The sequence below is a fragment of the Typopeltis vanoorti genome, chromosome 19, assembly GCF_054136105.1.
Source record: "Typopeltis vanoorti isolate ZY-2024b chromosome 19, IOZ_Tvanoo_1.0, whole genome shotgun sequence".
Classification (NCBI taxonomy): domain Eukaryota; kingdom Metazoa; phylum Arthropoda; class Arachnida; order Uropygi; family Thelyphonidae; genus Typopeltis; species Typopeltis vanoorti.
In genome coordinates this window covers 56,767,290-56,790,965 of record NC_143567.1, presented here as the reverse complement: position 1 = coordinate 56,790,965, position 23,676 = coordinate 56,767,290, and the positions used below count along the sequence as shown (strand labels likewise).

General features: G+C 37.3%; 1 protein-coding gene across 1 annotated transcript in view; it reads right to left on the bottom strand.

Moving 5' to 3' along the window:
- Positions 1-16,731: 16,731 nt before the first annotated feature.
- Positions 16,732-23,676, bottom strand: part of LOC150096139 (mitogen-activated protein kinase kinase kinase 4-like) — a 734,047-nt gene continuing 727,102 nt past the window's right edge. The window contains exon 26 of the mRNA XM_090409620.1: positions 16,732-16,819. Coding sequence (XP_090265746.1) covers positions 16,793-16,819 — 27 coding nt within the window. The 3' untranslated portion in view covers positions 16,732-16,792. The remainder of the gene's footprint in view (positions 16,820-23,676) is intronic.

Genomic DNA, 23,676 nt, shown 5'->3' with positions numbered 1-23,676 from the left:
TGCATGAGAAGAATGACATTCATTTGATGTCATTAATGAATTTACTGAACTGTTGTTAAATAAATTCATTAGAGACAACTTCCTTCAGTAGTATGTGACAGAAGGAACTCATGGTCAAAGAGTGTTGGATCTGATTACAGTGTTAAAGGAAGTTTCAGTTAAAGATGTAACAACTATTTTGCCTCCGATTGGTGCCATTGATCACGCGGTACTCATTTGGGAACTGGCTAAGATTATGAATGTTCCATTCAGAAAAGGTTACATGCTGAACTACAAAGCAGGAAATTATGACTGCTTGAGAGGGGGGGGGGTATGCTGGGTTCTGTGCCATGGTATTAGTTATTGGATGGGAAGGATATCGGCAGTATCTGGGAAGTGTTTATAAAATACTTAAATGATTCGATATCAGAATGTGTCCCAAAAGTTCAAAGAATAAATAGGGTAGGAGTGAAATGGATGTGTAACCTAATTAAGCAAGAGATTCATAAGAAAAAGATGACGTGGAAGGAATATTGTGTGTATAAGGATGATGTCAGTACGATAATTATAAGCAGCATGCCAGAAGAGTTATAAGTGTTGTATAGCAAGTGAATTCCTAGTATGAAAATAAACTGGCCGTGCAAGTTAAACATAACCCAAAAGAATTCTATTATTATGCTGCAAGTAAAAGAAAGAATGAATTTCAAAGAATAACTCTACTGAATGCAGATTGTATGCGGGTGACTGATGCAGAAGTGATTCTTCAACTAATGAGCAGCCATTTTGCTAAAAACTATCAGCCTGGTATATATGCAACACTGAATATTGAATGTTACCTCTTCACCATATGAGGAGGAAGTACTACAGCTGTTGCACAAACTGAATAAGAATTCTGCAATAGGAACTGATGGGATATCATCACGAATGCTAACAGAGTGTTCAGCTGAACTGGCTATTCCCTTGACCAGACTATATAGTTTGAGTCTCAGAACAGGGAAGATTCCACAGTACTGGAAAGAAAATATGGTGATCTCATTGCACAAGGGTGGTGCAAAGACCGATGTATCCGACTATTTACCAATCAGTATCTCAGGAGTGGTGGTGAAGATTTTTGAAAAGTTGATTAGGGCTTGCATTCAGAAATGGATTGACATATAATCTCTGCTTTTGAAATGAATAACATGGGTTTACTAAGGGAAGGCCATCTTTTAGCAAGTTGCTCACATTCTATAATAATGTTACCATTGAGTTAGACAAGGAAAATGGATGCACACGATACTTTTGGATTTTGCTAAGGCTTTTGACTGAATACGGCATGGAATACTGTTGCATGAATTGGAGAATATGGGATTGGATTATAAACTATTGGGAAGCATAAGAGGATGGCTGACTCATGATATCAAAAAGTGGTATATGGGGGGGGGGTGTCAGTCTTCAAGATTCAAGGTAACCAGTGGTGTGACTCATGGATCAGTCCTTGGTCCACTGTTATTCAATCTGTACATTAATGATATTAGGAAGGATTTGACATGTGACGTACAACTATTTGCTGATGATGCAAAGATAGATAGGTAATCAGGAATGCTATTGATATGCAGTACTTGCAGAATGATTTGAATAGGCTGGAATTGTGGCCATGTGAAAATGGCTGTCATTTCAATGCTAATAAATGTACAGTCATACACTTTGGTCTGATTAGATATTGAATATCGTAAACTATTAGTGGGATTATGCTTGAAGAAAATGATAAGGCTAGGGATCTTGGAGTTTTACTAGACAGGAAGTTGAAGTTCAAGGGGTCATATAGCAAAAATTGAAAATACAACTCAGAGAATAATGGCAATGAATAAGGAAGTCATTTTGCCTGTGACACTGGGGAGTTCTTTTGCTTGGTGGAACAGCAGGAAGGAGTGATGACAAGGGGGCATTTCCTGGAGGTTGCAAAAGGAAGCTGTGAGCAAGAGGGTGAGGAGTAGTTTCTTTGCATGGAGGGTAGCTGAACCGTGGAATGCATTGCCTGATAGAGTGTTGAGAGCAAGAACGGTCAATGAGTTCAAGGAGTGGTATGATAGACTTTGTGTTTCCTAGGAAGGACCTCCCTCAATGAGTCTTTTGACTCCATGGAGGCCTGAATAATAATAATATTATTATTATTTTTATAAGGCCTTGATAAGAGCTCATTTGGACTATTGCATGCAGGTTTGGTCTCCTGGTTTCCTTGGTGATTCTGATAGTGTGGAGGGAGTGCAAAGGAGTGTGTCAAAAATGATATTAGGATTGTGGAATATAGATTATGAAGACAGATTGAGAATATGTAGAATGCAGACACTAGCAAACAGAAGAAAGAGCGTGTGATATGATTGAGACAAACTTGTGAAAGGGTTTATGTGGAATTTCAATAGACTGAATTTTTCATTTTATGGAGAGTGGGGAAAAGACACAAGGGTATCCATGGAAGTTGAGAATGAATGAATGAATGCTGTCAAGAAGGGGTTAGGGCTAGATTTTTCTCTCAGAGAGAAAGTAGAAAGAGTAGTGCGTGATTGGAATGGATTGCTGTTGGATGTTGTGCAAGCAGTATGAACGAATTCAGTAACAGATATGATAGCTGGTGCTAATAGTATGGTATGGCCTCCCTCGATGAGTTCCTGACTCCCTGGAGGTCTCTTAATAATAATAATAAAATGGTTTCACTGATTGAATTTGTTTGCCACAAAATCATTGGAATAAGTGAAACATGGGTGAATGAAGATAAAATCTTAATGGGAATAGAAAGGTACAATGTTTTGTGCAAGGATAGAAAGTAAAAGAAGGGAGTGGGGGGGGGGGAGTGCTGCTGATGATAGCAGGAGAATTATCTCCACATAACATAGATATGAAAGAGGGAAATAGCAGCAATGGTTTTGAGGCAGTGTGGTGTGAGGTGCATGTTCACAGGAAGAAATATTTAGTTGGATGTTGCTATAGGCCAGGGAATGTGGAGAGTGGTGATGAAGAAATGTATAAACAACTTGGGTTAGTGAATAATAGAAAGGTGATTATTATGGGTGTTTTTAATTATAGCGGTATAGATTGAAATGAAGAGATGGCATATGAGATTAGAAATATGATTCTTGAGAGACAACCATCTCAGGCAGCATGGTGGTGAGAATGATCATGAAATTATCACCTGGGTTGTGGCCACTCATGTAAAGACTTCGTTAAGGAAAGTATATATGTGGAAATACAAGGCTGGTAATTATAACAAGCTTAAATGACAGATTGGAGCTATAGTATGGAATGAGTAGTTGAGCAATAAGAAAATTAATGCTGCTTGGGAACTGACAAACAAATACATAACAGCATCAATGTGTAAATGCATTCCAAAGGTCAAAATGCATAAATAAGGTAGGTGTAAAATGGATGAATGAGGGGATTAAGCATGAAATCTGGAAGATGGCAGTATAGATTGAAACGAAGAGATGGCATTTGAGATTAGAAAAACGATTCTTGAGAGACAACCATCTCAGGCAGCACAAGACGAATAATGGTAATAATCAGTTGGATAAAGAGCAGACCAGGAGAGAAACTTCGTTAGGACAACAAAAGTGCAGTATAAGCAGAAATTTTCAAATCAGCCAAGAAAACTCATTTTGAGTATTTTCAAAATGTGGCAAGTAGAAAGAATGACTATTATAATGGATACTGGTAACTGCTGCAGAGGGCAAAGATGAAGTATCAGTGAGCAGTTCATCAGGGTATTTCATTCCTCAGTGCAAAATCAGAAGGTGAAGTGCAGAGAATGAAATGAGAGAAAGATTTAATGGTGAGCAAGCAAGAGGTATAGGAGGAGTTAAGTAAGCTAGATGTCAATAAGGCAAAAGGACTTGTTGACATGTCACCATCTGTCCTACGGGAATGTTCCAAGGAGTTTAGCATCAGCCTTGACCTATCTGTTTAACAAGAGTCTTTTATTATTATTATTATTATTATTAAACAAGACCTCATTGAGTCAAAGACTCATCTAGGAGGTCCTTTTATCTCACACACATCTCATCATACCATGTCTTAAACACATTCAAACTCCTTGCAGACACCACACTGTCAGGCAAGGCATTCCAATTACTCACAACTCTGCAAGAAAAAAACCTGCCTCTCACTCCCCTACTCACACCCTCTTTATACAGTTTCCAGGGATGACCTCTGGTTCTCCCCTGATCTCCCACTACTCTCTGTAGAACTTCTCCACCATTGATCCTATAACAACCCCTTACCAACTTGTAGGTCTCTATCATATCTCCCCTCTTCCTTCTCTCCACTAGACTCTGCAAATTACATCTTTTCAATCTTTCTTCATACTCGACATTCCAGAGGTCAGAAACTACCTTAGTCAGTCACCTTTGGACCCTTTCCAACATCTCTTCATCCTTCTGAAAACCAGGTGACCAAATCTGGGCACAGTAGTCCATGTGTGGTCTAATCAAAGCCTTATACAATGGAACAAGAATCTCCCAACTTCTACACGTCAGTGTCCTCCACATCATTCCCAGAAGTCTTTGTGTTGTCTTCACGATTTTGGCGATGTGTCCCTTAAATTTTAGTTCCTTATCCACTATCACTCCCAGATCTCTTATTTCCTCTACTTCCAACAATATATTCTCACCAAGCATAAATTCTGCATCCCATCTTTGTTTTCCAAATTTTAAAACCTTACATTTTTCAACATTGAACTCACATCCCCATTTGCTTGCCTAATCACTCAATTTATTCAAGTTTTCTTGCAAGGCCACAACATCTTCACTACCCTTCATGGTTCGACCCAACTTTGTATCATCTGCAAACAACTGAATATCTCCATCCAAATCTTCACCTATATCGTTAATATACAAGTTAAACAGTAATGGCCCTAAAACAGACCCCTGAGGCACTCCACTAGTGACTTTCCTTTTCCTGGATATTGCACCCCCATACACAACTTGTTGATACCTATCAGATAGCCAGTCTCCAATCCAATGCACTAATCTAATATCCAACCCCATCTGCTCTAGTTTGACTTATCATGAGGTACTCTATCAAAAGCCTTTGCGAAATCTAAGTATATTACTGTGTATCCTTCTCCTCTGTCCAAGGAAGCAGCCACTTTATTGTAATAATTAAGTAGATTTCTAAAACATGACCTCCCTTTAGCAAATCCATGCTGTCCATCAAACATAATACCATTGTTGTCAACCCAACTCTGGATCCTTGTTATCACAAGCTTCTCCAAAAACTTAACCACAACACCTGACACACAGATAGGCCTATAGTTTGATGCTTGAGTTCGATCACCTCCTTTATGAAGTGGCACAATCTTGCCCTCCTTCCACTCTTTAGGGACTTGACCAAGTGCAAGACTCGTATTAAAAAAATATGTCAAGGCAGGTGTCAACTCTCTGGCACATTCCTTCAGAATACGTGGTGATATACAGGGTGTTCGGGATAAATTTGACATATTTATAATTAATTATATTTTTCCGTAAGTTACATGTATTAACACACACTTCTCTTCATTTAAAAGTTTGGACCCTTCTTCATTCATATACAAGATGTCAGAAAGGATGGATAGCTGGAACCCACCTGAATCATGGAAGAGAATAACTTGTATCATGATGATTCGTGCCCGCCATCAAAATAAGGATATTACGACTGCTGCCCAATGCTCCCTGAATACAGTAAAAACAATCAGGCATGAACTAGAGACTTGCAATGGTGACTACGAGGATGTAGCAAGAAGAAAGATCCCTAGCAGACGATCTGATTGCGTTCGTACAGCAGAATTCCTCGCAAATCTGCAGGAACAGGTGTTGAAGAACCCTGGCATTGGAATTCGGGCTTTGTTCGTGGAGTTGCTAACTATAGTCAAGCCCTGGATAACAAGGGTAGCCAATGGTAGGCCGTATGTATGGCAGCAGGATTCGGCCCCTTCCCACACCTCTGGGAAAAGTCAAAAATGGTTGTCTGAAAATTTCTACGACTTCACCAGTCCAAATGTTTGGCCTCCAAACTCCCCAGACCTTAACCCCATGGATTATTTTGTATGGGGCGCAGTTGAAAAAGACACCAATCGCACTTCCAGTAATACAAAAGCCCAGTTAATGGATAAAATTAAAACAGTTTTTGCGGCCCTTCCCAGGGAGACTGTAGCATCAGCTTGTTCGAGGTTCCGAAGCAGAATTGAAGCTGTGATCGATGCTAATGGTGGTTATTTTGAGTAAATCTTGTTGATAGTATTGTAATTAACTCTGCCTGTAATGTTTTTTTGTCAATTCATTAAATTTAATAGATACAAAGAAGATTTTCTTTTTCCTTACGAAACTGTCAAATTTATCCCGAACACCCTGTATTATCAAGTCCCACAGCCTTATTTACATCTAGTTTACTCAACTCCCCAAACACCTCTTGCTCACTTACAGTTAGTCTCTCCTCCCCATCATCAACTGCTCTTAATCTCTCCATGAAGTCACATTCACAAGATTAAAAGATCTTTATGAACTATTCATTAAGTATCTCCACCACACATTCTGCAACAGCTGTCTTTATACCATTTCCTCCAATCAATGTCATCCATAATCATTCTTTCTTTTGCTGGCTACATATCGAAAGAACTCCCTAGGATTCTTTTTGGCTTCATTAGCTAACTGCTGTTCATACCTCTCTTTAGCTACTCTCACCAACCAAGTCACCCTCCTTGCCTGGTCTTTGTAGACCTCATGAAAATGGTTACTTCCACTTCTCTTATGCTGCCTCCACAATGCCCTTTTTCTCTGTATTGCATGCTTAATCTCTTTATTCATCCATATCACACCTACCTTATTTAACCTTCTCACCCATAGTATACATTTAGATATTGCATCTACTAAATATTTTTTGAAAATCCCCCAAGCTGCATTGATCTCTTTTCCAGCTAACTCCTCATTCCATGCTACACCTGCAAGCTGTCTCGTGAGCTCTTCATAATCACCCCCCCCCTTGTAGTTCCACATATACCCTTTTTTCACAGGGGTCCTTGCACTGCTGGCAACCACCCAGGTAATCACCTCATGGTCACTTTCACCAATTGGTGGATGATTTGATACCTCATTGATAATTACATCCTTCGATGAGATGACCAAATCCAAGACCCTTAATCCTCGTGTGCCCTTTGTTACATACTGTCTGAGGTAGTTATCCCTCAAAAACTCAAGAAACTCATTTTCTTTACTTCCAGTTGCTATCTCTTCATTCCAGTCTATATTGCCATAATTAAAAATCACCCATAACGATCACCCTTTTCTTATTTGCTTGGCTTATTTGACTATACATTTCACTATCACCACCATCCACATTACCAGGTCTATAACAACATCCCACCAAGTATTTGATTCTATTCACCTCTATCTCACACCATACTGCCTCAAAACCACTGGCCCTATTTCCCTCTTGCATCTCTACCTTGTATGGACATAACTCTTTCTCTATCATCAACAGCACTCCCCCTCCCTTTTTACCCCTTCTATCCTCACGAAACACATCATACCTTTCCATCTCTATTTCTGTCAGGATGTCATCCTCATCTAACCATGTCTCACTTATTCCGACAATCTCTGGGTGCACAGACGCAATTAGTGCAACCATTTCATCCGCCTTGTTTCTTATAACAGTCCAAGTCCCAAAGGAATGGAAGGAAAGCAAAATTGTTCCACTAGAAAAAGGTGATAAAGCTAAGGCAACAAATTATAGGCCAATCTGTATATCTAGAGATGTGGTTAAGGTAAGTGAGAGTTGGTGAGAGATCAGATACAAAAGAGAGTTGTTAACAGTGGTATTCTTTGTGCTTGTTAGCATGAGTTGTGTTTTACCAACCTTACTAATGTACTATAACAAGGTGATGAATGTACAGTGCTACACTCAGAGTCTGCAACGTCTTTTGATAGATTGCTACACTACAAGTTGGTAACTAAACTGAAGCAGATGGGATTAGATGATAGACTAGTGAGTTGGATAGGTGACTGGCTATCAGATAGGTATCAGAAAATTATGCATGGGGGGGGGGCACTATCTCAAAAGAGAAATTTACTAGTGGTATGCTAAGGGAGTCTGTTTTGGAACCACTGTTATTTAACTTGTAAATTAATGATATTGGGATGGATTTAACTAGTGATATACAACTGTTTGCAGATGGTACAAAACTGGGAAGAGTGGTGAGGAATCAAGCAGATGTTGTAGCCTTACAGGAGGACTTAAATAGATTGTAGAATTGGGTAACAGTATGGAATTCAATGTTACAAAGTGTAAGGTTCTGAAATTTGGTAGGCAACGATATGGTACAAAGTATACTTGGTAGGGAAATTTTGGAAACAGCTGAGGAAATAAGAGAATTCGGAGTGATGGTGGATAAGAATCTGAAGTTCAGACGTCACATTCCTCAATTTGTGAAGATTATGGTAATGATGCAGAAGACCTTAACTCGTAAAGATCAAGATGTTCTGGTTCTATTCTATAAGGCCTTGATCAGTGCTCATATGGATTACTGTGCACAGATTTGGTCCCCTGGTTTTCAAGGTGATGAGGATATATTGGAAAGGATCCAGAGAAGACTGGCTAAGGTTGTAACTGGCCTTTGAGATGTCAGATATGAGGACAGATTGAGGGAAGCAGTTTGTGAAGCCTTGTGAATAGGAGGAAAAGAGGGAATTGGATTGAGACATTTAAGTTGGTAAAGAGTTGTTAGCAGGTTAATGTGGAAGAAATTTTTCAGAATGGGAGAAGGGGTTAGAACAAGGGAACATACCTGAAAGCTGTATAAGAAAGGTATAAGGAGGGGTAGAAGGAGCAGGTTCTTTGCATGGAGAGTGGTTGGCAAGTGGAATGCATTGCTTGACATTGTGGTGAATGCAGATACATGGAATGAGATTAAAGCACAGTTTAATGGGCTTTATGTGTAACATTCTTTGCCTCCCACAATGAGTCTTTTGACTACATGGAAGTCTGGTGTTGATAATAATAATAATACCTTCAATAATTTGTGTATATTCTGCGCTATAGTCATATGCAATTTTAGTTGTGTAACTTTTTTTGTGTAAAAAAAATAGCTGTGCTATTGTTTCTCTTAGAGTCAGCACACTCATGTAAATGCCTTCCCCCTGACAAACAGATCTCCATTTCTATTCTATCTATTAGTTAAGAAGACTTAACTATTTGTGCAAATAAAATATGCAATTATGGATAATGAGGTAGAGATACTGGCAGTAGCAGTGTGATGATGCTGATGCTTTTAATTCAACATTGGTAATGTAGTACTCAACTTTAATAATCAGGTAGGAGCAATTAGTAACATATAAACATTGCTAGAATACCTGAATATTAATTTTTTTCCTAAATATCAGCAATGCAGAAAATTCAATAATATCAGTTTTTTAAACATAATTAACTTACTTGAAATCTGATTAAATGCAATTTACTTGAGATAAGATTTAATGCCTTAATATATGACAACATTTTTCTAGTAATCTATATACAAATATAGGTTATTTATTTTTTCATGAAAATATTTTTTCTTTTTTAAATGCACACACACACACACACGAAGATTTTGGTATATCTTTTACAGCATTGCTTTTTTTTCCCTTTGATTTATAAAGAATTTGATTCCTGTAGTAAAATCTCATTTATGACTATTTTATACTTCGATTATTTTAAGATAATTACTACTATATATTATCTAATCATTTGTTAACTAATGTATACCTATAATGTTGATTATTTACAATTACTGTGCTTAAGCAAATTTATAAATGCTACTATCACAAACAGTCATGTGGAATAAGGAAAATTAAATATGCACTTGAATATTTAATTTTCATTTGCATTAAATATACCATATTGACTTGCATAATGCATAGCTTATAGAAGGTCCAGACACAATGTCTGGACCCTCTATATCTATATTCGCACTTCATAAACAAACATGTGAAAATACAAAATACTATACTAAAATAACATTCTTTATTTTAAAAAAAAAATAGTTCCACAATATTTTAAAAGAGAATAAAATGTGGAAATTTTGATTCTTTGAATATGATTAATAATATAAATTCAACTTTCCTCCCCAACACTCAAAATGCCTTTACTTACAGTCAAGTTGAAGCTTGATTTTTTTAATGGTCTGTCATAATCACTTATATTATTGTTTTTTGTATATATATAGTCCTAGCTACAAAAATTTCAAAGCTATAATACACTGGTATTGTGGGAGGGCCAAGGAATGGACAAAAAGAATGAAGTTAAAATCCATTATTAAATAGATTTACTTCAAGCAGCTAATAATTCTTCCTCCTCAAAACAGGCCTACAAGCTTATTTAATTACTAATTTGCCAATGCAATGACAGAACAAGATTAAAGATAGGAGGAAAGGCTGGTGAGGACAGTTAAAGATCACAGTTTAAGATATTAATTATTATTATTATTATTATTATTATTCAGGCCTCTAAGGAGTCAAAAGACTCTTCGAGGGAGGTCCTTCCAAAGACATAAAGTCTGTCAAGACTCATCGAGGGGAGGTCCCTCCCCCCCTGAAAAACACAAAGTCTATCATACCACCCTTTAAACTCACTGACCGTTCTCGCTCCCACCACTCCATCAGGCAATACATTCGACGGCTCAACCACCCTTCATGGAAAGAAACCACTCCTCACCCTCTTGCTCACAGTTTCCTTTCATAACTTCCAAGGATGGTCTCTTGTCATCACTCCTTCCCACTGTTCAACCAAGCGAAATAACTCCCCAGTGTCAACCCTGTAACCACCTCTCAACAGTTTAAAAGTCTCAATCATATCGCCTCTCCTTCTTCTATCCACCAAACTCTGCAGTCCACATCATCCGTCATCCGTCTTTGTATCCTTTCCACAGTTAATTTATCCCCTTCAAATCCTGGGGACCAAATCTGAGAACAATAGTCCAAGTGTGGTCTGATCGGAGACTTATACAACGGAATGATAACCCTCTTATCTCTGCAGGTCAGTGTCCTTCTCATAATAGCAGCAATCCTCTGTGTTACCTTCACCACCTTTGCAATATGTCCCCTAAACTTCAGGTTTCTATCAATCATCAACCCCGATCTCTTGTCTCCCCAACTTCCTCCAGTATAACTCCTCCCATAGAGTATGCAGCATCCCATCGATGTTTCCCAAACCTCAAGACCTTACATTTTGCTGCATTAAACTGATATCGCCATTCATTTGCCCATCTATCTAGCTTATTCAAATCCTCTTGCAGGGCTACCACATCTGCACTATTACTAATAATCCTTCCCAGCTTCGCATCATCTGCAAACAACTGAATATCCCCTTGCAATGTCATTGATATAAAGGTTAAACAATATAGGTCCTAGTACTGAGCCCTGTGGGACCCCACTTGTAACCTTCTGTCTCCTTGAAACTGCTCCACCATACACAACTCTCTGATACCTATCAGACAGCAAATCCTGAATCCAGTTGACCAATCTGACATCCAGACCCATGTGTTGCAACTTAAATATCAGCTTATCATGTGGCACCCTGTCAAATGCCTTTGCTAAGTCTAAGAAAATTGCAGTATATGCCTTTCCCTTATCTAATGTTCTTGTAACTTTATTATAAAAGGCTAGCATATTGCTAAAACAAGAGCACCCTTTCACAAATCCATGTTGACTCTCACAGATAACATTACCCTCATCTGCCCAGTGCTGTATACAGTCCCTCACTACTTTCTCCAAGATCTTAACAACTACTGATGACCACAGACTGGTCTATAATTAGACACTTCCAGTCTGTTACCACCCTTATGCAATGGCACTATCTTACCTTCCTTCCATTCCCTGGGCACCTTTGCCAAAGCCAGACTTTCATTAAAAAGCCATGTTAAAGGCACTGTCAATTCCCTAGCACATTCTCTCAAAACTCTTGGTGAAATACCATCCAGTCCCACAGCTTTACTGACATCCAGAGTACTCAGTATCTGAAACACACTCTCCTCCTGTACCTCCAGACCTCGAACCAGTCCTATCCCTCTGGCATTAAAACTGACTCCTCTAGGATGAAATACTCCAATAAAGTGTTCATTGAACAATTCCACTATGTCCTCTGCATCAGTCACTCTATTCCCATTTTTATCCCACAATATCATTCTTCCACAGTCATTTCTCATCCTACTGGCCACATAGCTAAAAAATTCCCTAGGATTTTCTTTGGATCTTAGGGCCAATCTCCTCTCATATTCCAGTTTTGCTTTCCTTACCACACTAGTCACTCTTCTGGCCTGTGTCTTATATTCCTCATGCATCTCTTCACCTGTCTCCTTATATCTCTTACATAGCCTCTTTTTCGCATGCAATTCCTGTTTAATATTGTTTGTCATCCACTTTACTCCAAATTGTGTCCTCTTCTTCACTCGTGGTATACAACTTACCATTGCTGATAACAAATATTCTTTCACAATTTCCCACGCACTAGTGATATCCCGGCCTTCCAATTCCTGCCTCCATGAAACTTCCTGAAGTAGACGTCTAAGACTATTATAATCACCTGCCTTATAATTCCACATAAGTTCCCATTTCTTTGATACTACTGCATGTATATTCATTTTCCAAGTCAACACCATATGGTCACTCTCTCCAACTGGTGGGAGAGACATCAACTCAGTTATTATCAACTCTTCTGATGTTCTAACCAAATCCAAAACTTTTGAACCTCTTGTTCCCTCTGTTACATGTTGCCTAAGACATTTGTTCCTCAAGAATTCTAGAAATTCCATTCCCCTATTGCTACATGCATCTTCCTCTCTCCAGTTTATACTACTGAAGTTAAAATCTCCCATAACAATCATTCTTCTTGCACTTGCCAAACTTAGCTGTCTAAACATCTCCTGGTCCCCATCCTCTGTGCTCCTGGGTCTGTAGCAAAACCCCACTAAATATCCTGTCTTAACTGGACTAAAATTGTCATTCAGTTCTTTAGCAGTTTATAAAGTGTGAAAAATAATATAACTACATTGTTTATACACTGGTTGCTACTGTTAGTAAAGAAAAGTGGAGAGGATCCAGAGAGAGAGAGAGAGAGAGAGATGAGAGACTAAGATTGTGATAGGTCTAAAGGAATGTTCCCTACAATGAAGATTGAGGGCTGTGGGTTACAAAGGCTACTTGATAGGTAGAAACAAAGAGGTATGATGGAAGCATATAAATTATTAAAGGAGATTTATAGGACTGACACAGAAGATTATTTTCAAACATGACAGGAAGTGAGAGAAAAATGGGTCATTCCTGGAAAGTGAAGAGTCAATATTTTTGCTTGGAGGATTGTGAATTGTTGAAATCGATTGCCAGAAGAGGTTATAAGTGCTTTTGTAGACAGTTTTCCTGCTGGGTTAAAAAGTATATTATGCTTGATAAGAAATTATAATATTGTTTTAATCATTTAACAAGCATAATGAGATTGTTCGATGAACAGATAGCAGTGCATAAAAACAAGGTTTGATAGCTGTTGCATAACATGGATATTAATTCAACAATAGAACCATATGAGATATCAGCACATGTGTTAAAGAAATGTTCAGCCAAAATGGCTTAACCCTTGACATGGTTGAGACTCAAGTTATACATGTTTGTATAACTTGAGTCTCAACTCAGGAAAGATCCCACAGGAATGGAAAGGGTTGAGCCGTTTTGGCTGAACATTCCTTTAACACACACACACACATGCTGATATCTCATATGGCCCTGGTGTTGAATTGAACTATCAGGTTCTGGACTTGATATTTCCATTGTACAAGGGTGCAAAAACCAATCTAACTACTGACCTATCAGTATCTGGAATAGTGATGAAGATTTTAGAGAAATTGTTGCATATAGAAATAGGTTGACAGACCAGCTGTATTTTGCAAAAGAACAGCATGGGTTTACTAAAAGGAGTCATGCTTTAGCAATTTACTCATATTTTATAATAATCTTACTGCTGAGCTGGATAAAGGGTGTGGAAACACTATGATACTAGTAGACTTTGTTAAGGCATTTGATGCAGTATGACATGAAAGGCTGTTGTATAAACTGGAGAATATGGGATTGGAATATAAACCACTGAACTTGGATAAGTCAATATAGATGGATAGGTATCAGAAAGTGGTATAATGGATATCGATCAACCAAATTTTAGGTGACCAATGGTGTTCCCCAGGGATCAGTCCTTGGACCATTGTTGTTCAATATATATGTTACTGATATTGTGAAAGACCTGACAGGAGTTGCTCAAATTTTTGCTGATGATGCAAAGATAGGCAGAGCAATCAGAGATACTACTGATATACAGTGTTTACAGAATGATTTGAATAACCTGGAATGGTGGGTAAATGATAATGACTATCAATTCAATGTTAGTAAGCATAAAGCTATGCACTTTGGCATGATGAGATTTCCAACAGCATATTATATTGGTGGGATTATATTACAAGAAATTGATGAGACTAGGGATCTTGGAGAGTTATGGTGGATAGGAAACTGAAGTTCAAAAGTTATGTTTTTTTTTTTGCAAATACAGCTCAGAGGATAATTGCAATATTGAAATGAACATTGACATATAAGGATAAGAAAATCATTTTGCCTCTTTACAAGTTGTAGATTATGATAATATAGACTGGAATGAAGAGATGGCTTTGTGGACAAAGAGAACGAATTTCTGAAGTTTCTGAGGGACAACTACCTTAGGCAGTATGTAATAGAAAGCACATGAGAATCGTGGGTCTTGGATTTGATTATCTCATCAGAGGATGTTATTATAATTGTGATTGTCTGTGAAAATACTAGTGGTAGTGATGGGCGGTAGATGGCGTTGGTATAGTTGTGGTTCATTGTAGTTGGTGGATTGTGGGTGGAATAAATGGAATCCATTCCGATAATAGGGTGATCAATGATGAGTGTTTATTATTATACATCGGAAAATTAGCTTTTCGTTTATGAAAATTCTAGTTTTTCAAGGTAGTTATTTTGCTTATACAACAGTTGGAAAACTGTTGTACAAATCATGTATTTTAAGTATAAAGTACATGATTTCGCATGTTGGGGAAGAATTCATACATCATCTTATTCCTCTCTCCCCTTCAACATGAATTGACTTTTCTTGGTACCTGTGCCAGCCAGGGGTATCACATGTGTGGTCAGATAGTAAACTGGAACAGATAAGGTTGGACAGTAGAATAGTGATCTTAACTGGCTAGATGATAGGTATCAGCAAATTACATGTGGCAGGCAATATACTGAAGAGGAAAGTGGTATGCTCAAAGGTCTAATTGGGCTGTTGATGTATAACTTGTATGTTAATAATATTGGGAATGGTTTGCATGGTGATATGCAGTTGTTTACAAATGATGCAAAATTGGGAAGCACTATGAGGAATATAGCAGATGTAGCTTTGCAAGAGAATTGAATAGATTGATTGAGTGGGCAAGTGAGATTATCAGTTTAATGTTGTAAAGTGTAAAGTTTTAAAATTCAGGAAGGAAATATATTATGCAGAGTACACAATTTGTGGAGATATCATAGAGGATATAAGGGTTCTATGAGTAATGGTGGAAAGGACCTGAAAGTTAAGAGGTACATTGCTAAAATTGTGAAGACAGTATAGCAAGTTATGGCAGTGATGCAGAGAATACTGATGTATATGAGTAAGGTAATTATGGCCTTGATTGTAGAAGGCCTTAATCAGGCTGTACATAGATTAAAGTGCACAGGTTTGGTCGTATATCTTTCAAAAGAATGAAGAGATACTGGAAAGAGTCTAGAGATGTTCGACTAAGGTGGTCTCTGGAATGTTGAGTGTGAAGACAGATTGAGGAGAATGTAGGATATCTGTATTAAAATTCAGATATCCTAAAAATACAACTTGGAGATTATAGTGAATAAGGAGGAGGATTTGGATACAATTGAGACATATAAGGTGAGAAGAAGTTATTATGAGATAAATGTGGATGAGGTTTTTTACTGAATGGGGGAGGGAGAGACAGAGGAGAAGAGAACAAGAGGCAGAAATTGTGTAAGGAAGGTGTGACCATGGAAATGATTGGAATGAATTGTCTGAGAGTGTGGTGATTGGAGAGACAAATAAATGTGTTTAAGGTGTGATTTAATGAGCTATGTGTATAACATTGAAACATCCCACAACGAACCTTTTGCTTTCATGGCGGTCTGATGATGATAATAATTTAAAAAGAACTGACACTTAAATAAGTGCCATCAGCTCATATAAAGTAACATAGGTAATACAATTACTCATATTTTCAACAGTAAAGGAGGCCTTCTTTCAAGATTTTTTTACAATCAAATCTCACAATTATTAAACTAGAAAGTGGAAGCATGTGTAATATAGCTAAAATAATGTGACTAAATTGCATTAGTTCTCATATAAAAAATGATCTGCATTTCAAATATGTTTTGAAAAATGTAAATATAAATTCACATTTTTTAAATATTAAAACTAAATATTAATATTAAGCTACATTATGATAAAATATGACTATGTATCACATGCAAGAAAATATGGTATGTATAAATCATTTATAAACAGCACTTTTATTAAAAAAAAACAAACAAACTTGTTTTATAGATTTTACAGTGTCAAATTATAACATACATAGAAAATGACAGTAACAACTATATAACTTCATCTATGAATAAAAAAAAAAACAAAAAAACTTGAGACATTTTTAAATGCATTGTCATAAAATGCCACGTTTTGTTTTGCAGCAGTAAGCTAAAGTATCTTACTACTTTTTTTTTTAAAAAGGAATAAATCAATCATCGTCTTCTTCTTCATAAACCTAAAATAAATAAATAAAAAAAAAACATGACTATACTTGTTTCAATATACCTGAGACATCAATTTATGTATAACTTGTAAAGTCAGTATAGGACAATAAAGAGATTAAACACTCTACTAATCATGTTAGCAATGGCATGGAATGCAGTGATTTCTCAAAACAAAGATACTGCAATATAAGAGATGATGCATTAATCATCACAAACTAAATATTAAAAATGTGTAAGAGGGTAATATACATTTAATAGGTTGCCAGTGTGCTGAGAAGTTAGGATAATCACCTTGAAGGAATTGAGGTAGAATCATGTAACTTATACATTATTGTACATATTCCCCACGAAGTGTTATACACTTGTTACAATGCTGCTGCATCACTTGTAATCCTCTGAGAAAATTGTCGTTCACTTGTTGCACAAACCAGTCATTTTTGTTCTAGGTGTTTATCAGAACCCCCTCCCCCCCCACCAGAACACATACACACATATGTGTGTGTGCATTATTTTTTTTTCTAAATATCACTTCTATAATATGTAGGTGCTTCATAAAAGAGAAATTCATTTTCTTTATATTCTGGTATACAGGATACTACAATAAACCAACACCATTAAGATTTCATTACTAGTTTCCTATCAACAATCCTATTCAGAGTGAATCACTGTCTAGGAACTGCATAATCTTTATCAGCTGATCCCAACCAGAGGTAGTAAATCTTTGACATAGTCAAGAAGAATTATTTCTTCCAGAAGAAATTTGGATCTTGAAGAGACATGGGTTTTTAATGCTGCAATTCAGCAAAAGAGATAGTCAAATTTGCAAGAACAGAAATAAATACAAGTTATGATGTGGAACCACTTAGCCAGTATGCTGTGGAAATGTGCTAAACCGAACCTTAACAAATGGAAGAGGTGAAGAGTGGCTGCCAAGTGATTTTCAAAAACTTAGGGCTAAAAGATAGCCAATCCTGGTGATTAAGTGAGAGCAGGAGAAATGAAAATGCACATCTTCATGGCAAGAAACTATAATGGTTTGATGATTTAAACTAAGAATTTTCCAGCATGAATTAGCTAATGTAATTTTTATTCCTTTTGTTTAGCGAGGAATGCAAATTCTTTGGCTTTATGTTTTTATACGTGTATACGCTGGCCTGGTTGGCTGAGTGGTTAGCATATCCGCTCTCCAGCCAAAAGGCTGTGGGTTCAAATCCAAACGGTGAGCATAGATGTTTGTGATTGCCAGTGAAAACGCTAGTGGTGGTTCTGGTGGGCAGTAGATGGAATTGGTGCAAATGATGCTTTGGAGATGGAGGGTTGTAGAGTAGGTACCCTCCCTTGATGAGTCTTTGGACTCCTTGGAGGTGTCACGTAATTAATAATAATAATAATAATATTTTTCATACATTTCAAATATGTGTATGAAAGCACAAATCTGTTTCAAACTGAAGCTTTTCAATAATGCCAAAAGAAAGAATGGTAGAAAAATAAGTGATTTATGAATTAATTTATTTTTTATTCTTCACTTGAGAAAAAGTATCTGGTTGAAGTTTTTCATTATGTTTTTGTAAAATTATAAAAAATAAAATAAAATAAAAATTGGAACTATTTAAACTCAAAAATTTCCAATTTTTGAGTTTAAATATTTAAATGATTTTTCTTGACAGTTTACATACCTCATACAAAATTTAAATTTCCTAACCTAATGAGAAATGGGTCAATTTATATTTGTCGGACAGATAATCAAAGAGGTCACAATGGTTATCAGAATTTTGAGAACAATAAAGACAGTAAATGAATGTAACAATGTATGACAAGGAAATTTTGACCCAGAGCACATTAGCCTTTTCATTGCTAAGTTTGAGTTATCCTGAGCAATTTAAAAATGGTGCCCCTGCTGAGCTTGAGTATTCTTGAGAGTGTATTTTCATTTTAAAATCTCCAGAGCAGATTTTAAACAAATTTAAATTTTGCTCACATATGGTGACATTTTTTAAGAATAATTCAGTTATCCGAATTAGAAGCATAGCTAAACTTTTGGCACCCTTGGGAAATTTGTATCAGTGTGCCTTTTTTAGTGTGACAGTTTTGATAACCGATAAAATATCCTGTCTCTGGTACCCTAGGCAACTGTCTGGTACTCAGTGCTTTACTGTTCCTATGCTACTGCTCAGAACTTCTCTGTCTTCATCTACTATATGGAGGAAAAAATTTATACTTTTGTATATGCACTGGTTTCCGTAAATTAAGGAATAAAGAGAAAAACCACAACAACTCAAAAACTGTATGACAACTTCTTATGCAATTCAGTGATATGAGATGTGAAAGAAACTCAAAAATTGTAAATATATAGTTTAATTCAGTAACAGGTTCATAAAAACAATGGTCAGAAACAAGAGGTCAAGATGAGATTGTTAAGTGACTCAACAAGGAATGTGGTCACTCTCACAACAATACAGTGCTCATAATGATGTTCTATGCTGTTTATAATGGTGTTCAGGAGCTCAGCTGGTAATAGTAACCATTGCTCCTGCAAAGTTTTTCTAAATCTCAAAGGTTTTGGGTAGGGGAGTTGAGAGCAGTAACACATCTACCTAGAGCATCCCAGACAACATGCTCAACAGGATTAAGGGTGGGAGATTGGCTGGCCAGTCCATATGTAAGATAGTCTCTTATTGAAGATATTGAGTTTCAATCGATGAGGATGAGCATCATCCTATAGGGTAGACCTCCCCTATTGCATCCATATACAGATGAACATAGGGTCTTGAACCTAGTTTCTATAAGTTTCAGCATTCATGGTTCTAGGAAGCACATGCAGGTTGGTGTATCCACCCAATGAGATGTCTCCCCATGCCATTACACCACCTCCCATCAAACGTGTCCCTTTCATGGATATTAGAAGGATGATAACTCTACAGATCAGAGCATGCCTGGTATTGCTTTGTAGAACACATCAGAACTTGTCTGTAAACACTGCTAACCTCCACTGGTCTTGGATTCAGTTCATGTGGGAATAGGGGTATACAGACTACTGGTCCCCTAGCATGCAGATCCTCTTTGGTGCACAGTGGAAGCAGATCATATGGTCAGATCATAGCTGATTTGGGATAGCATTCCTGTTTTGACAAGTAGATAATTGGAGATATTGGTCAATTACTATGGTTGTAGCCCATGGCCTTCCTTCACTGTATCTTTGAGATGCTATTTGTGACTGTTGGAATTAGTTCCACAGTCTTTGAACGACAGAACAACTCACATGCAACCATCTGGCTACCTCTGCGTGACTATGGGCAGCCTCTAGTCTTACAACTGCTTGCCACTTGGTATCGTGAAATGTCTTGTTCTCACTCCAGACTCGAAATGGGAAAACCACTCCAAAATGCCCACTTTTATGCTGGAGCTCATCTGTATATAAAACTGACAGTGCCACAACAAAAACCAGACTTAGCATCACTTTTTACACAACGTACCTAACTTTCGTGTGTTTTTTCTTTTTCCCTGAGTTATCATGGTTTTTCCTCTTTGTTCCTTAATTTATGGAAACCACTGTAACAGAAGAAATCTCGTGGCTGACACATCATGTGTTCCACATCTTCCCAGGGATAGTAAAAATAGTGGGATGCATGCAGGCTGACCACAAGTCATGAATATTGCATGAAGCCAGAAAAGAGAGACAGAAAATGAAACATGCGCCAGACATATTTAAATCACTTTCATGGCTTACATATGTAACAAAAATTATGTAGAATTTTATTCACAAACATCAATATATTTTATCCAACATTACATGGACATCATCAGGGAGACAGATTGTTAAATACATTCAAAATATGAATCACAATAATGAGTCATAAATCAAGTTATATTAGCCTGTGTCTCAGTCACAGTTGAAGTATATGCTTACACTATTAGAATTCCAAGAAATAATTGTAAAAAGTTGTATAAAAAATTATTATTAATTAAAAAACTTATGAACAATTAAAAGTAATCATTCCCAAAATTGCAGATTTGCATACAGTCTGATTGATTGAGGTTTGGATGATTTTGTAGCATTTCACATGTTTCAAGATAAAGATGATAAAATTTGAACTTGCTAGAATGAAGTTTTGTCTGGTTCCAAAGAACTCTGTCCCTTGTGTCAATAGCATGAGAAGCAAGAAAAAATTATTATTATTATTATTACTCCAAGACCCCATGGAGTCAAAGATTCATGTAGGAGGTCCTTTTATCATACACACAACTCATTGTACTGCACCATAAACACATTCAAATTCTCCACAGACACCCCACTCTCAGGCAAGGCATCCCAATAATAACACAACTCTGCATGCAAAAAACCTGCTTCTCACTCCCCTGCTCACACCCGCCTTATATAATGGAACAAGAATCTCCCTACTTCTATAAGTCAGTGTCCTCTGCATCATTCCCAGAAGTCTATGTGTTGTCCTCACAATTTTGGAAATGTGTCTCCTAAATTTCAGATCCTTATCCACTATCACCCCAAGATCTCTTATTTCTTCTGCTTCCAACAATATATTCACACCAAGCATAAATTCTACATCCCATCTTTGCTTCTCAAATTTTAAAACCTTACATTTTGCAACATTGAACTTGCATCCCCATTCCCATTCATTCCATTTATTCAAGTCTTCTTGTAAGGCCACAACATCTTCTCTACTCTTCATAGTTTGTCCCGACATCTGCAAACAAGTGAATATCTCCATCCAAATCTTCACTAATATCATTAACATACAAGTTAATCACAATTTTGGAAATGTGTCTCCTAAATTTCAGATACTTATCCACTATCACCCCAAAATCTCTTATTTCTTCTGCCTCCAACAATATATCCACACCAAGCATAAATTCTACATCCCATCTTTGCTTCTCGAATTTTAAAACTTTACATTTTGCAACATTGAACATCCCCATTCCCATTCTTTTAATTTATTCAAGTCTTCTTGTAAGGCCACAACATCTTCTCTACTCTTCATAGTTTGTCCCAACTTTGCATCATTTGCAAACAACTGAATATCTCCATCCAAATCTTCGCCAATATCATTAACATACAAGTTAAACAGTAATGGCCCTAAAACAGACCCCTGAGATACACCACTAGTGACTTTCCTCTTCCAGGATATTGCTCTCCCATACACAACTTGCCGATACCTATCAGATAGCCAGTCTCCAATCCAATGCACTAATCTAATATCCAACCCCATCTGCTCTAGTTAGACTCCAATTTATTATGTGGCAATCTATCAAAAGCATTTGCGAAATCTAAGATACTATAGATGTGTATCCCTCTCCTGTGTCCAAGAAAGCTGTCACCTTATTGTAATAAGTAAGTAGATTACTAAAACATGACCTCTCTTTAACAAATCCATGCTGTCCATCAAACATAATACCATTGTTGTCAACCCAACTCTGGATCCTAGTTCTCACAAGCTTCTCCAACAACTTAACCACAACACCTAACACACAGATAGACCTATAATTCGATGCTTGAGTTCTATCACCTCCCTTGTGAAGTGGCACAATCTTGCCCTCCTTCCACTCCTTTGGAACTTGAGCCAGTGCAAGACTCATATTAAAAAATTATGTCAAGGCAGATGTCAACTCCCCGGAACATTCCTTCAGAATATGTGGTGATATATTATCAAATCCCACAGCCTTGTTATTATTATTATTACGTAACATCTCCAGGGAGTCCAAAGACTCATCGAGGGAGGGCATCTACCTACAACTTTCCGTCTCCACCAACCGTGACTATCTTCATTATCTACACCAACACCATCTGCTGCTGACCACCACCACTAGTATATTCAAAGACAATCACAAACATCTATGCCTACGGTGGGATTTGAATCCACAGCCTTTTGACTGGAAAGCAGATACGCTAACCACTCGACCAAGTTTGCTCAACTCCCCATGCACTTCTTGCTGACTCACAGTCAGTCTCTCTCTCTTCTCCATCATCAACTACTCTCAATCTCTCCACGAAGTCACATTCACAAGAATGAAAGACCCATATGAACTGCTCATTAAGTATCTCCATTATATCTTCTGCAACAGTTGTCCTTATACTATTTTGTCCAATCAATGCCATCCTTCCATAATCATTCTTTTTTTTTTTTTTTTTTTGTTGGCTACATATTGAAAGAACTCCCTAGGATTTTTTTTGGCCTCATTAGCTAACTGCTGCTGATACCTCACTTTTGCTACCCTTACCAACCAAGTCATCTGCCTTGCCTGGTCTTTGTAATCCTCATGGAATTGGTTATTATCACTTCTCTTATCTGCCTCCATAATGCCCTTTTTCTCTGTATCGCATGCTTGATCTCTTCATTTAACCATTTCACACCTACCTTATTTAACTTTCTGACCCTTGGAATACATTTAAACATTGCTTCTACTAGATAGTTCTTGAATATCCTCCAAGCTGCATTGATCTCTTATCCAGCTAACTCCTCATTCCATGCTACTCCTGCAAGCCGTCTCCTGAGCTCTTCATAATCACCACCCTTGTGATTACCTGGACTGTTGCCAGTAGTGTGAGGACCTCTGTGAGAAAAGGATATATGTGGAACTGCTGGTCACTCTCACAATTTGGAGGGGGACTGGACACCTCATTTATAATTACATCCTCTCATGAGATAATCAAATCCAAGACCCTCAATCCTTGTGTGCCCTCTGTTACATACTATCTGAGGTAGTTGTCCCTCAAAAACTCAAGAAACTCATTTTCTTTACTTCCAGTTGCTATCTCATCATCCCAGTCTATATTGCCATAATTAAAATCGCCCTTAATGATCATCCTTTTCTTATTTGCTTGGCTAATTTGATTATACATTTCATACTCGTT